Here is a 16,639-nt window from a genome sequence, read left to right as displayed (position 1 = left end):
AATCCCAGGAATGGACTCCTTTTTGTAACTAGAGGAGTCAAATTTCTGTTCCCATCTGGAGTGAAGCTTCTTTCTTCTCTGCCCTCTGTGTGTATGTATGTATGTATGTACACATATTTGAGTGTGAATATAAATATATATGTGTGTGTGTGTATACACATTATACACACACACGCTGTGTATATATACATGTATGTATCTAGCACAAGGTAAGTACTCAATAAATATTTGTTGAATAAATGAATGAATGAATGAATACATTTGTAACTGAAGTGCTCAATAAATTTTGATGGCTGAATGATACATTTACACCCATATAGCCCCATAATTTGTTGCTTACAATATACCAGGTACTTTTTCCCATGTTCCATAGGCATTGTCTAATTTAATATTCACAATAATCCCAACCCCATCAGGTTTATATTATTTTATCCCCAGTTTATAGATGAGGAAACTAAGGCACAGACAGGTGAACAAACTGGCTTGGAATCACACAGCTGCCAGGTAGGTGGGGATTCAAAGCCAGGCCTCCCTGACTCTTGAGCTCATGCTCCCAACCATGACATTATACCATCCAAAAGAAAATCCACCCTGTCACCCTGATAGATTCAGCTTCCTGGAAGGTGGGTGTAGAAGTACAGAATGGTTTGTACAGAAGTGTCTGCTTAGGATCTGCATATAAGGCTGGGAGATAGAGTAGAATGCCTATTTCGGAAGCATCTGGAGTAGTCTTTATAACTTTTCAAAAGTTTACTCTGCGCAGGTTCTCCTCAGGAAAGAATGTCTTGTCACTGTGGAATTTTAAAAATAGCCATGCCTGGGCTGGGCGCAGTGGCTCCTGCCTGTAATCCCAGCACTTTGAGAGGCCAGGGTGGGTGGATCACCTGAGATCAGGAGTTCAAGACCAGCCTGCCAACATGGTGAAACCCTGTCTTTACTAAAAAAATACAAAAATTAGCCAAGTGTGGTGGTGGGTGCTTGTAATCCCAGCTACTTGGGAGGCCGAGGCAGGAGAATCATTGAACTCAGCATGTGCAGGTTACAGTGAACCGAGATCGCACCACTGCACTTCTGCCTGGACAACAGAGGGAGACTCCCACTCAAAAAAAAGAAAAAAAAAAAAAGGAAAAAAAAAAAGCCATGCCTGAGCTCACTCCAGTCCCCTTGAAGCCCTCCTCGAGGTGGGGGCAGATTCCACCAGTTACTTTCTAAGCTTCATTTTATATAACCTGTACTATAGCCCAGAAGTAGGTTTAATATTAGCATTTTACAGATGATAACAGACTCAGTAAAATGAAGTTATTTGTCTGAGCTCAGACAGCAACTGGTGTGGAGCTGGCATTTTAACCAGGCCTATCTGACTTCAGAGCTCTTAACCACTCTGGTATACTGCTTCTTAAGATAATCTTAAGAGTTTTTGGTCTAGTGGACCCATTTTAAAACCTTTTGATGACACAGGCCTATCAAAATCTACAGGTTTAAGTCCCTGCTCCTCTTTTTAACCTTACATTTCCAGTTGTTGACTATTAGTTTCCCTCACTGACCTAAAAACACTCTAGTTTCCAGGAAGATTGCAAAGTTTTTCCAGATATAGCCATTTTGGAAAGAGTGAAATAAAGAATTAATAAAAGCATATTCTCTAAATCCCAGTCCAAAATGTTGAGGTTAATGGAAACCACAAAATCCTCCTTCATGAGCTGAGACAAATAAAATCATTTATGAACAGGGCACAATTTTTAGGTGGTAAGTTCAATTGAGCTTGTTGAAGTTAAAGGGAAAGTATATTCAACATTCTGGGATCCCTACAGTGTTGAGATTCATGAAATCAGCCACATTTGAGGAGTTTTAACTTGCCTTTTTATGGGAGACTCTTTCATATACATACAGGATGCAGAGTATCCTTAGCACAAAGGACTCTACTAAATATAACTTTGACACCGGCCTCCAAAGCCAGTTGGTTACTTCTCAGCTCATTAGCAAGCAGGCTTTGAATTCCAAGTGGTCTGCATGAGAAATAAGCCGTGAGAGCCACTTTTACATTTTGTGTAACAATTTCCTGCAATGACTTCAAGTAGGAAAAGGAAAGGTAAAACCAGGTAATATTTGAATGACATCATGAAGCAGATTGCCTCCTCAGGCCTCCTAAGACATGCAGTCCTATTCTCTCCCAAGGAAGATTGGGCTGTAATTTTTTATCCCACCACTAAACCACTGGCCAGAGAAAGTTAGGGTGTGGCAACTGAAGGTGTGTGTTTTGGGGTCAGATAGATACAAAACTAAGTTTACTTCCTAGCTTTCACTTTCATAGCTGAGATACCTTGGAGAAGTAACATTGCCTCTACTTCCTTATCTATAAAATGGGAACAACAGTAATGTATACTCATAGGGCACACGTGAGAAGGAAATAAGATGATACATATGAAGTGCTTAACATGGTGCCTGGAATGAGGTAAGGCACTAAATAGTAGAAGCTGTTTTTATTGTACTGTTTTGTTGCTCTCCCATCTTCAATTCCGAGGAGGTTTGGGAAACAGTGATTCCAAGCCAGATCTCTCAGTTGGCACCATCTCTCCCTGCTCTCCACAGGGCAGCAGCAGCTCGGACTCTCTGGACGGCCAGAGCTGCGACTATGCCAGCAAGAGCTATGATGCCGTTGTCTTCGATGTCTTGAAAGTGACCCCAGAGGAGTTTGCTGTAAGTGACACAGAGCTGGTATGGGTGGCTGGGCACCACAACAGGGCACTAGAGGGAGCCACCACTTAGGCTTTTTGCTCAGATTGGAAACATTCTATATGCCCAACAAGAGGGAGTGTTGGGTAAAATACGTATCACCCTTTATGAAATACCATGCAGCATTAAAAGGGTGCTGTCTAGTAATTAACTACCTTGGAAGGTCATATGCTATATATATAAAAGTGAAAGGAGCAGACTAAAGTGCAGTTTGTGGAGAACATGTGGTTTTAAAAATGCGTGTACAGGCTGTGCGTGGTGGCTCACACCTGTAATCCCAGCACTGTGGGAGGCTGAGGCAGGAGGGTGGCTTGAGTCCAGGAGTTTGAGACCAGCCTGGGCACATAGGGAGACTGTCTTGACAAAAAATGGAAATAAAAAAATTAGCCAGGTATGGCGGCACACACTTGTACTCCCAGCTACTCAGGAGACCGAGGTGAGAGGATTGCTTGAGACTGGAAAGTTGAAGCTACAGTGAGCTGTGATCATGCAACTATATTCCAGCCTGGGTGACAGAGCAAGACCCTGCCTCAAAAAAAACAAAAAAAAAACAAAAAAAAAACAAGTATAACATACATATGACATAAGTATTTGCGTGGGGTCTAGATTTTTTGTTGATGTATTCATACATATCTAGATATATATACCAAACATATTATTTACTGTAGTATCTGGTTATAGATTCCAGGTAATTGGAATTTAATTTTTCTTTTTGTTTATTTATACTTTCTACATTTTTATAACGACTCTTTTCTGCAATGATAAATGATATTGTCTGTGCAATTTTAAAAATATAAATTAAAAAAAAGATTTATCTTCAACCAGTGCGTTGCTCCCAGTCTAAGGGACTGTCCCTTGTGGTGGAGCTGCGTTGGCTCCTTGTTTGGCCATGACTTGGTTTCCTCCTTTTGCACTTTGACGGTAGAGGGAGAATATTGACTCTGGGGTGACCTCAAGCCTGACTGTGAGTATTGTCCAGGCATTGAACTTCTCTCCAGAACCCTGGAAGTGTTTCCAACTCATACCCACTTGTTCTCCACCCTCTTTGGTAAAAGAAGTTTCTTGTCCTCCGAGGTGCCAAGGGAACTAAGTAGCTGGGCCCCATGTCATTGCTCTGCCATCATTGGCTTCTTCCACATTTACTTTGTGCCAGGCCATACTGAGCCTGACACATGCTTCATCTCCCTCAGTGTGTCTGAGGGATCCTTTTAAAATCTTCAGACTCTCTAATGGCTCCTTCCTACTAGAATGAGACCCAGAATTCCTCCTGAGGCCTCTAGTACTCTTCTGGTCCCATCAAGCCTCCTCTTCTGCCCCCACCTCCATGCTCTCCCACTGTTTCTTTCTTCCCCAGGCTCACCTGCATCCTCTGTCCTTTTCTTTTTCAGTGTTATTGTCTGTCTCTTCCTAAGATGCCCGCTCACGGTGTGTTCAAATGTCTGTCCTTAGGACTTTCACTGGGATAAAGTAGCATCTTTCCATCATTATCTTTCTTCTTACTCTGCTCTGTTTTTCTTCATAACTGTTATTACTACCCAACATTACATTATAGAATAGTAGTTGTTGTTTTTTTTTTTCTTTAAAGACAGCATCTCATTCCATCACTCAGGCTGGAGTACAGTGGGACAATCACAGCTCACTAAAGCCTCAATCTCCCTGGCTCAAGTGATCCTCCTGCCTCAGCCTCCCAAAGTGCTGGGGCTGCAGATGCGTACCACCATGCCCTGCTAATTCTTTTGATTTTTAGTAGAGATGAGATCCCACTGTGTTGCCATGGCTGGTCTCCAATTCCTGGACTCAAATGATCCCCCTACCTCAGCCTCCCAAAGTGCTGGGATTGCAGGTATGAGCCACGACTCCTGGCCTATATAATAATAATTTTTTATTTTATATTTCCTCCAGTAGAATATAAACTCTCTAAGGACAGGAACTTACCTGACTTGTTCACTGCTTTTTTCCCCAGTGCCCAAAATATGCCTGGCTCATAGTAGGTGCTCAATAAATGTGCATTGCCTTAAAGAGTTTAATTCTTTTCCCCTCTCTCTCTCTCTCTCTCTCTCTCTCTCTCTTTGAGATGGAGTCTTGCTCTGTCGCCAGGCTGGAGTGCAGTGGCACTATCTTGGCTTGTTGAAACTTCTGCCTCCCAGGTTCAAGACATTCTCATGCCTCAGCCTCCCTAGTAGCTGGGATTACAGGAGTGCACCACCACGCCCAGCTAATTTTTCCATTTTTAATAGAGACAGGGTTTCACCATGTTGGCCAGGATGGTCTTGATCTCCTGACCTCATGATCTTCCTGGCTCAGCCTCCCAAAGTGCTGGGATTACAGGCATGAGCGACCATGCCTGGCCAAGAATTCAAGTCCTATAGCAACTCAGTGAGGCATATCCTTAGCTCCCAATTTTCTGATAAAGTAAGGATCCAAGAGATTAATTTTCTTACATGGATTATATATCCAGGTATTGGCAGAGCCAGGTCTGAAACTCTCATCTTCTAATTACCTTCTAATGGTAGGAGGTAGTAATAAGAGCAACTCCTGTTTTTGAACACTGATTATGTCTAGGGCTTGTGCTAAATGTTTTACATGCTTTAATCTCATTTACTTTTCATAGCAGCCTTATAAATAAGGTAGTTATTATTCCCAAGTTACTGATAAGCAAGTCAACACTTAGAGTAGAAAGTCACCTCTTCAGACAGGTAGTACATGGCACAGCTGAGCTTTAAAACCTGGGCTGTCTGATGCTGTAGACCAGTGATTTCCGATAGAAATATAATGTAAGCTACATATACAATTTAAAATTTTCTAGTAACCACATTAAAAAATAAAAGTGGTAAATTACTTGTAATAGTATGTTTTATTTAACCTTGTATATCAAAATGTTATTTCAAAATATAAGCAACATAAAATTATTGGGATACTTTATATTCTTTTTTTCAAACTAAGTCTTCAAAATTGTATGTGTGTGTGTATAAGAGACAAGTCACTATGTCAGCCAGGCGGTTACAGCACACTGCAGTGCCTTGAACTCCTGGGTTCAAGCCATCTTCCTGCCTAAGCCCCCTGAATAGCTGGGACTGTAGGCTTGTGCCACTGTACCTGGCTCTAATGGGTATTTTACACTCTCTAGTGCTAACAACATTTCAAATGCTCAGTAGCCACACGTAGGTAGTGGCTACTATGTTGGATAGTATAACACTAGAGTCTGCACTCTTAGCCACAAAGCTCCTTTAGAAGACTTCGTTACTCTTGCAGGCCGATGGCCTAGCTTCTGTGTTCTATTTATGTATGTTTACTTGTACTTTTAAGAGTCATGTTTTTTAGCTACACAAAAGGAAAGAAGCAGCAATGAGGCTTAAAAATCCCTTTATAGCTGTTTACCCTGTGGAATGGGAGAGAGTTAGACTGCATCATAGAAAAACATTGCTTAACAGGACTCTTTGGTGAGACTTGAGGCTGGGTTTTCTAGCCTCAGCCATAGGGTATTGCTTGGCTTGCTTCCGGCCACCTTTCTGACGCTGGGAAGACTGTAGGGAGGGATAGTGAATACTTTGGGAATGTAGTGGTAAAACTTTGGCTCTCCCTGCTGGAGCTAGTGTGTCTTTAGCTTACATGAGAAACCAGGTCTCTGGAGTCTTTGGCCTCTGGGAAAGCACTGGAGTGCTTAGGTGTTAGAATTGAATCAGACCAACTGGCATTTTAGTTTCCTGTCTAATGAAAGAAAGAAAAAACCCAGACATAAAAACCCACTGAAAGAATTATTTAAAGATTCTGGGAAGATGGTGGTGGCAGTAGCATATTTTTAAATTCTCTCTTAATCCATGTTGCCCCTCTGCCCTCCTTTGAACATTCACAACAACTAGATCACAAACCCTGAAACCCACGAACAAAATTACAGTAAACCTAGGTGACAAGATATCCCCTTCAACCCCAAAATAGAAGTGGTTGAAGACGTACCACCAACATCTATAAGATCTTCAGGGTATCAGCATCTATAGAGGAGAAAGCAGAATAAGCACTGGGGTATTTAATAGACTTGAGAATAGGAGAACCCCAAAGCTGCCAACAGGTATTTACTAGAAAGTTCAGTGAGTCAGGGTGGGAATAGCTGCTGAAATAATAATGGTGAGTAGAAGGGATCTGTGGAATAGCCATTGTGATCTCTTGAAACCAGCCATCTAGGGGATCCCTTCTAGAATGATGCTGCATACCTAAGAACGTCAGTATGGAGTAGAATCAAAATGACAAGGATAGAGATAGTTGTGGCAAAAGCAGCTGTGTGTGTGTGTGTGTGTGTGTGTGTGTGTGTGTGTGTTGTGAAATCTTAAGAAATAGTGGCCATGGTGTTGAACACTACATGAAAGCAACCTAAAACAGAGCTGTGTGAAGTTCGAAAAGGTACTCTGAACCATATTGCTCTCTGAAAGCTCAGGAGAACTAATTTTGCATAAAAATAAGCAACAGGAAATTATTGCTGTCAAATCTCATTCAAAGTTATTATACAAAAAAAGAGACCAGAATCCCTATAGACAATGAAAGGCATGCCACAAAACAGATAAAACCTGTAACTATTTATTTTAAAATGAGGCAAGAGATGTTAAGATCATGCATAAAGAACATAAATCAGAAATAAGAAAAATCTCAGAAATGAGATGACAAAACTTAGGAAAGGAACATATGAAAAAAAGGCTCATCATCATTGGTCATTAGAGAAATGCAAATCAAAACCACATTGAGATACCATCTCACACCAGTTAGAATGGCGATCATTAAAAATCTGGAGACAACAGATGCTGGAGAGGAGGATGTGGAGAAATAGGAACACTCTTACACAGTTGCTGGGAGTGTAAATTAGTTCAACCATTGTGGAAGACAGTGTGGTGATTTCTCAAGGATCTAGAAACAGAAATTCCATTTGACCCAGCAATCCCATTACTGGCTATATACCCAAAGAACTAGAAATCATTCTATTATAAAGACACATGCACACGTATGTTCATTGCAGCCCTGTGTGCAATAGCAAAGACTTGGAACCAACCCAAAAGCTCATCAATGATAGACTGGACAAAGAAAATGTGGTACATATACACCATGGAATACTACGCAGCCATAAAAAACGATGAGGCTGTGTCCTTTGTAGGGACTTGGATGAATGTGGAAACCATCATTCTCAGCAAACTGACACAAGAAAAGAAAACCAAACACCGCATATTACTCATAAGTGGGTGTTGAACAATGAGAATATGTGGACTCAGGGAGAGGAGCATCACACACTGGGGGCAATTGGTGGAGGCTGGGAGGGACAGCGGGGGGTGGGGAGGGTGGGGAGGGATAACATGGGGAGAAATGCCGGATATAGTATGCAGCTGTGCAACAACCCTGCACGACCCGCACGTGTACCCTAGAACCTAAAGTAAAATAAAACAAATAAATAAAATAAAAAACAAAAATTCTTTTGGAAATGAAGATTGAACTAGAAAGAACACAGGAACACATAAACATAACAGAAAATACCTTAAGGGCAAAACTTTTTCACATGAAAATAAGTGAAGAAAGAATAAGACTTTGAGGAAAAGTGACAAATATTCATGATAGGCAAAGAAGATCCAACATACAGATAATAGGAATTCCTGAAAGGGAACAAAAAGGTAAGGGAACTTCATAAATAATTAAAACTAAAATTTAGGAAAATGTTCATGAAATAAAAAGATTTGAAATTGCATACTGAAAGAGCATACCATGAAGCTGAGAATGTCAACCCCAAATGGTCAATACTAAAGACATATTTTTTGCAAACGACTGGGTTTTAAAGGAAAAAAAATCGTTTGGGCATTTGGGCAAAAACATTAAATGACATATACAGGAAATTATTAGATTACCAGCAATCTTTTTGACAGAAACACGTTTTTGGCAAAAGGAAATGGAACTACGTAATCAAATAAGGAAAGAAAAAAGTGAGCCAAAGAATTTATAATATATCCAGCAAACTGACTTTAAAGTATAAAAGACACAAACAAACTGTTGTGAACATGCAAGACCTCAGAATATTATTTCCCTGAGCCCTTCCTGAGGAATCTGTTAGAGAATGAGTCTTAGATAATGAACATAATTAGTGAAGCATCACTATAAAGACAGGCGAGAGCAGTACAAATGCAATTACTTGTGGAATTAAGACTGAATGAGGGTTAAAGGTAGAGGATATAGTTTGTAATGAATGTATACCCAGATGGTAGATATAGTATGACTGTTTATACATCGATATAATATGACTCTCTCTATATAGTATGACTATTTATACATAAACTATGTTTTAAAATGAGGGAACATAGAACATATACAAAAATTTCATAACTTTTTTCAGTAATGATATTGCTGGTGATAGCATTAGTATTGTTATTCTAAGACTGTTGTGTGTGTAATGTAGGAGAAAGTAAATGAAAACTTAGGGGATGCTGCAATCGTAGTATATACTCTGTGTCCTTAAGACCAATATTTTCAAAATAAAAGAAAGGAGATACAGATATAATACAGAAGAGGTTAAGTAAGTTTTTACAAATGTCCTAAATTTGAATTGGAAATATTAATATGACTTCTGCATTGTGGTCCTGAAATAGCATTTCTTGCTAAAGGAACCCAGGGCTTCCAGACAACTGGTTGATTCCAAGTCTGGGAAAGGACATGTTCAAGATGAGCCTGGTTCATCTTCCCAGTGCCCAGTGAGGAAGCTGTCAAGGAATAGGAGGGTTCATGGCAAAAGGAGTCAGGTGCTAGCTGGAAGAAGCTCCCATTATTCCATCATGGCACAATTTGGGCTTCAAAAGGATAAAAATTGCAAATAATTTAAACTCGTCAAATAATGGGTCACCTTTGGATGACAATAGGGGCAATTTATCATCTTAAAAACTGACAAATTTGAGGGAAGAATCAAGCATTTGTCCTGCCTTTGGCTTTTGAACTAACTACACTGGATAACCAAACAGTAGATAAGGGAAAGTGTCTGTTAAATTAGTCAGTTAATAAAAAGAAAAGAAATGATAGAATTGGAATATCATCATTTTGTAACTCCAGTGAATGAAAATATCTAAGCAGTGAACATCAGCAGTCAATAACATTACAAAAGGAGAGCCATTGTGTGCCTCCTGATGAAGCAGTGCACCACCACCTATAGTCTTGCTAAAGGGATGAGCCTGTGTCTGAAGTCCTTGGGTCCAGCACGGACTTCTTTGGTGCAGACACACCAAAGAATGGAAAAACACTCATTGACCTGCTCCTTAAGTGTGGAGAGCTGCGTAGGTCAAATGGTTTGGTTTCTTCAGTAGATGTATTATAAGGAATATAAAGGGATGTAGATTAAAAGAGATTTAAAAAGTATGTATCAGGTTGGGCATGGTGGCTTACATCTGTAATCCCAGCACTTTGGGAGGTTGTCGTGGGAGGATTGTTTGAGGCAAGAGTTAGAGATCAACCTGGGCAAGAGAGCTAGACTCCATCTCTACAAAAAAAAAGTTAGCTGGGCATGGTGGCTTATACCTCTAGTTTTAGCTTCTCAGGAGCCTGAGGCAGGAGGATCTCTTGAATCCAGAAGTTTGAGGTTAGCTCATTAGCTATGATCACACCACTGGACTCAAGCCTGGACAACAGAGTAAGACCCTATCTCTAAGAATCATAGCTAGCACTTACCATTTTTTTTAAAAAGTGGATAGGACTACATTGTGATGTGTAGGTGTATATACTTAAGTGATTAAATTATTTAAAAAACTTGAAGAAAGGATAATGGTTACTTTTGGTGGGAGAGAGACTTGTGATTGGGACAAGGCATATTGAACTTTTGGGGTGGCTTTTTTTTTTTGTTTTGATTGTGGTAAAATATACATAATATAAAATTTACTATCTTAACTATTTTTCAGTGTACAGTTCAGTGGTGTTAAGTACATTCACAGTGCTATGTAACCAATCTCCAGAACTGTTTTCATCTTGCAAAATGGAAACTCTATCCGTTAAACAACTCCTCACTCTCCTTCTTCCCAACTCCCAGCAACCGCCATTCTACTTTCTGTCTCCATGATTTTGACTCTTCTAGTTACCTCATGTAAATGGAGACATATAGTATTTGTCTTTGTGACTTTTTTGTAGATTTGACTTTTTTTTTTTTTTTTTTGAGACAGAATCTCACTCACTCCCAAGCTGGAGTGCAGTGGCACAATTTCAGCTCACTGCAACCTCTGCCTCCCAGGTTCAAGCTATTCTCCTGTCTCAGCCTCCTGAGTAGCTGGGATTACGGGCATGCACCACCAAACCTGGCTAATTTTTGTATATTAGAGACAAGATTTCACCATGTTGATGGACTGGTCTCAAACTCCTGACCTCAAGTGATCTGCCTGCCTGGGCCTCCCAAAGTGCCGGGATTACAGGGATGAACCACTGAGCCAGCCTGGTTTGACATTTTTTTTTTAAATAAAAAAGTTAAAAAAACTTTAAATAAGTTACTGCTAGATTAATTTTCAAAAGGAACAGAACAGTTCGTAGGCCCATCCCCGACTCAGTTCTAAATTGCCAGATCCGGCTTTCTGTGGTTCTATGAGTCAAAGCAGGAGAGATCTTCAGAGCTGATTACTCTTTGTTCTGTGAGCCCTCTTGGCCTGCCTTGGTGGAGTTGGGTAAAGCCAACAGCATTTTTTGTTTATTTGGGGTCTGGAAGATCCTTGCACTAAGGCTAAGTAAGGCTTGGAAGAGAGGATTTAGTCAGCCACTGTTAGGAAAAATACTACATGTAAAAAAATTTTCTTTTTTCCTTTTTGGCTAACCAAGTAGCTTTCATTTATCCACATAATAGCACTGTTATGTTAAGGCCACCCTGTGAAGTGCTCCAGTAGATCCCTCCACCCTGCAGTATTCTCCTCTGCAGAAATGATGTTTGGAGATCAGGCAATTCCCTTAACAGCCTGGATTTTTAGAAGGCCCTGGACTAGGAGGAAGGAGGAGATGGGAGAAGGGACTAGGATTAAGGAAGCCATTGCCAGGCGACTAGTGTGACTGGACATCCTATGTTAAGGCTTTATTTCTCAAAATAAGGGTAGTCCATTAAGAGACTTATTCATGAGTGTTCTTCAGCCCCACTACTGGCCAGATTTGCTTCTTGGAAACAAGAGTGGGGCTCCTTGTCCCATGTTTCTCTTGAGGTTGTAACATATCCCTAGAAAATGCCTTTTCTCTCCAAGAAACCAGGGTACCTCTCCTGAGGGTGGGACAGGGTCCTGAGGTGGTCCCAAGAGTTGGCTTTGAAGTGTGATAGGACCTGACCTCACCTCTTACCACTCCCTCATACCCCTACCCCCCACTTTGGTAAAACTGAGTACTCTTGAGGTTTCAAACTTCTGGGGAAGGATTACTCATCAGCAACCTCTTTAACATGTGTTTGACTTTGTAGTAAAATGGCATGAAATTGATAATTTGATGATCTTTATAAGTATATTGTATCAAACTATCCCTGCTCTAGACACTGTATCTTCTTTGGTCAGAGTTGAAAGGATAGAAATAGGAGAGAGTCTTCTGAAACCTCATTATGTATTTCGGACTAGCTAGTCTAAGTCTGGTGACCTCTGTTGTTGTTTGTTTTGAATAAAACGTCTGAACACATTTTCTGACTTATAGTCTGAATGGAAAGCAGAATATTTGAAACTTGGACCATCCAAAAAATATGAAATGTAAGGTCACTGCTTTAATAAATCATCTGGAAATTCAGTAGCAAACCCTAGAACTGATGGCAGGATGGAAAGGAAGTTTTCTCATTTTCACATTAGCAGACTTTTGGTTCTTTTCCTAAATGGCATTGCAAACATCCTGCCGGTTCTCCTGGTTAGGGTGTTAACTTGAACTGCAGGGGAGATTTCCAAGGCCCTCTGAGCTTTCAGTTCAAATCTCCTGTCTTTACAAGGCCTTTCTGTTCCCCAGGATGGCAGACTTAATCCAAATATGAGAAGCACTTGGCTAACAATCTTGATGGGTCTGGCAGAAGAAATGCCAGTCTGTTTGCACTGCCCAGGACATAGCTCTGAGCCCTGTAGCTCTAGGCCAAACACAGACCTATAGACCTTCAGGGCTTACTAACTCAATACCCACATTATGGGGGCCAGATACATTATGCTGACGTCAAAGAGTCCCCTTGACATCAAAGGGTGTTGGGTGGAACCCAGAGGCAGAAGAGCTCAGATTCTGCTCCAGTGCTTCCTTAGTCCTTGTGCTCTCTACCATCTCTCAGCCAGGCTTCCATTAGTGGCAGCATTTCACCCCTGTTTGCATGAGGAACACTAGCCCCTGGAGAGGACAGAGAGGCTCTCCACTGAAGCCAGCTGCATGTTTTCATCTCCACTCTGCCTGAGGATGGTATGCTTTGGCTTGTATCCCATGCTCCTCAGAAACCCAGTGACCTTGGACCAGCTTTGAATTGTGCTTGTGCCAAGAGCTGACCACACTTCTAGCCCTGGATTGTAGTCACAGGTGGCACACTCTGTGTGTTGCCATTTTTCTCCAATATGTCTTAATACAAGGGTTTTTACTGGCTCAATGTAGCAGCCTTCTAAACATGTTCTCTAGAGCAACCTCAGTGCATGGATATTCAATCAAATTAGTGGTCCCTTATTTCCTAGCTTATGAACTTATGGTCAGGAACCATAAGTTCACATGCCAGTGCATGAGCCCATTTGTGTGGCTTCCCTTTTGACTGACACACACAGACACACTCTCTCACACTTCATATACATGCACACACATTCACACACCCCCCCACACACACTTACACTCATACCCTCACAGTCACACACACAAACACACACACACACACACACACACACTCTCTTATGTATTTATTGAGCATCTGTCAGGTGCTAGGAACTCTACCTCTTGCCTTGAATTTTCACCAAGATCCTATAAAACAGGGATTATTGTCATAATTTTCTAGATGTGGTACCTGACTGAGAGAGCTTGTATGTCAAAGAGAACATTGCCATGAAGTGACGGTGTCCAGACACACACCCAAGCCCTGTAGATTCCAGAGCCCATTTGTTCCCTGTATCATGTCATCCCGGATAGCCTGTGTTCAGTGGACAGGGTGTCTTCTCACATTAAAGGCATCCAAAGGCCTTCAGCTCTCCTTTCCCTGATGTGTCACAGAGGAATCTCTTAACTGACATCTGGCATCCCATGTGACACGGAAGTAGGTGGATCATGTCAAGTCAGTTCAGTTCATGCCTTGGTCTGAAAAATGGTCAGCATGATGTTTCCTCTTACTGTCACCAGATGAAGTTTTTTAATTTTTTAATTTTTGAGACAGAGTCTTGCTCTATTGCCCAGGTTGGAGTGCAATGGCACTATCTTGGCTCACTACAACCCCTGCTTCCCAGGTTCAAGTGATTCTCCTGCCTCAGCCTTCTGAGTAGTTGGGATTGTAGGCATGTGCCACCACACCCTGCTAATTTTTGTATTTTTAGTAGAGATGGAGTTTCACTATGTTGGTCAGGCTGGTCTCGAACTCCTCACCTTGTGATCCGCCCACCTCGGCCTCCCAAAATGTTGAGATTACAGGTGTGAGCCACTGCGCCTGGCTCAGATGACATTCTTATGATGGGTGAGCCTTTTAACCTGATGTGTGTTTTCTCTGCTGATCACATTACTGCCTCTTAAGCTGGCTGTGGTGAAAGACTAGATTTTTCCATTTTCAATAATTTGAGGACTGTTACTTAAAATATATATATATGTGTATATATATGTGTGTGTGTGTATATGTGTGTGTGTATATATATAAAATAGAAATGTCATGGTCATGTCAAAAATTGTTATACAAGTTCCAAATGCTTGCTCTCAGCTTCTGTACTTCTCTCATTGTGGGCTGGTGGAATAAACAGTTTGTGGTGCCGAACTGGTCTGTGGGTGCCTCTTGAATAGCACTCTGCCATATAATTTGGGGGCAGTATCAATGACTTCAAAAGAAAAATATAATTTCTGTAAGCCACGACTTTAAAAGGAACTTAATTTATAGTAATAAGTAGTGTTTCTGGTTAACATTTTAATTTTAAATATTGTTTCTACAACTTTTAAAAATTATAAAAATAGTTCATGCTTGAAATAAAAATTCAATAGTACAAGAATTTCCAAATAAAACTGTTCCTTTTATTCCCAGGCCCACCCTCCAACTTTTATCAATTCTTAAATTGAAATTTCATCTCACATTCAAGAAACAAGGGTGTGGATCAAGATTTATGAAGAGGGAAGGGATGGGAGAGGCATTTCAGAAATGTATCCAATTTTTTGCTCTATTCTATCTTGTTTTTTATCCCAAAGGGGAAAGAATAACTTTTATGAATATATATTACTCTGTATAAAGTAACATGACAGTTATCTTTGATGTATAGTATTTTCTAACATTGATTCTCTTTCGTTGCAGAGCCAGATTACATTAATGGATATACCTGTGTTTAAAGCTATCCAGCCGGAGGTCTGTACTTTGTTTTCCTACTCTTAATGCTGTGGGTGGGCAGCAAGGATTTAGTCAGCCACTGTTAGAGTGACTACGTTTCTCAGTTTCTCTCTTGAAGGCTCTACAAATGCATGTTATCGATTTAAACCCCGTTCTATTCTTGATGGTGCTCATTTTTTTGAGCCCAGTATTTGGATTTTCCAGAGACTGTCTTCTGTTTGGCCTACTCTGGCAGGGCTGGAAGCAGCTGATATCCACAGGCCTCCATGCCTGAGAGCCAGCTCTTAACACCCTCATTCCTTTTCCCAGGCTGCTTCTGCTGAAAATGTTCACTTTCAAGAAATGATGTCAGGGAACATTTTTCTAGAAAGTTTTCTGTTTGTTGATCCCAAATTCTTGTGGTTGCCCTGTTTCTATTTTTGGAGCCATTTGCCATAGCAAAAATATACATATTTACATTAACAGCATATATTGGTCAGGTGTGGTGGCCCCGCCTGTAATCCCAGCACTTTGGGAGGATTAGGTGGGAGGATCGCTTGAGGCCACGGGTTTGAGACCAGCCTGAGCAACATAGTGAGTATTTAAAAAAAAGCATACGTACATGTTTAGAAACAGTATAGTCAATAAAGAATAAAAAGTTGATTTTGATCTTAAAAAGAATTCCTGGAACTGTTTGGCAATTGATAACAAGGTTTTGATTATTTTACCCAGGGTGTGTGTGTGTGTGTGTGTGTGTGTGTGTCTATCTGTGTGCATGCTTGTGTCTGTGTGTGTTATGTTCATTAGGGTTGGGGAGCATTGCTTTGTTTGCTTTTTTCTGAATTGGCTGACTTCCATTCTTTTTCTGTTTTGTTCTAATGTGGTATGATCTATTCTTTCTAATTAAAAACAACATCAGATCACTAAATCACTACCTCTTGGAGCCTTTTGGTGGAATAGGTGTGTGATGGTTGCCTTAGTTATCAGCTGAAGCTATTTCTGATTATGTTCTCTGCTTAGCTCTGGAGCAGTTTAGACATTTAGGGCTTTATTCTTCATTCGAACATCAAGGAGGGCAGCCCACCTGCCATGATCCCTGAACCTGCATGTGCCCAGGAGACTGGGATCACTGCCCAGGCCGCTGGAAGGAGGGAAGCAGGTGGGGGCTCCTTCCTCTTCAGAGGCATAGCTAAGGCCAGACCAAGACTTTTCCCCAGGGTGCTGCAGTTTGGAAGGTACTTCATCAACACATATCTTAGTTCAAGTTGTGACAAGACATTAAAGTGGAGATGTTTTATTTTAAAGACTGTAGCTTGTAGCAGTGGTTCTTAATCGTGACTGCACATCAGAATCACCTGGACAGTCTTGGAAACATGGTGGTACCCAGAGCCCCCTCCCCCACCACTACCCCATAGACCATTAAATCTGAACCTGAATCTCTTGGTGGGGGTCTGACACCTA

At 41.0% G+C, this 16,639-nt stretch overlaps 1 protein-coding gene across 11 annotated transcripts in view; it reads left to right on the top strand.

The window, feature by feature from the left end:
• The window catches only part of RALGPS1 (Ral GEF with PH domain and SH3 binding motif 1), a 379,879-nt gene that overhangs the window by 99,807 nt on the left and 263,433 nt on the right, over positions 1-16,639 (top strand). For 10 of the 11 annotated variants that reach the window (XM_037745920.1, XM_037745926.1, XM_037745923.1 and 7 more), the window contains exons 3-4: positions 2,587-2,694; positions 15,167-15,217. In XM_037745920.1, the coding sequence (XP_037601848.1) occupies positions 2,587-2,694; positions 15,167-15,217 (159 nt within the window). The remainder of the gene's footprint in view (positions 1-2,586; positions 2,695-15,166; positions 15,218-16,639) is intronic. The other variant, XM_037745924.1, reaches the window with a different exon arrangement.

The sequence above is a fragment of the Cebus imitator genome, unplaced genomic scaffold, assembly GCF_001604975.1.
Source record: "Cebus imitator isolate Cc_AM_T3 unplaced genomic scaffold, Cebus_imitator-1.0 Scaffold216, whole genome shotgun sequence".
Taxonomy (NCBI): domain Eukaryota; kingdom Metazoa; phylum Chordata; class Mammalia; order Primates; family Cebidae; genus Cebus; species Cebus imitator.
Note: the sequence above shows the minus strand (reverse complement) of the source record. Positions and strands in the feature narration are given on the sequence as shown.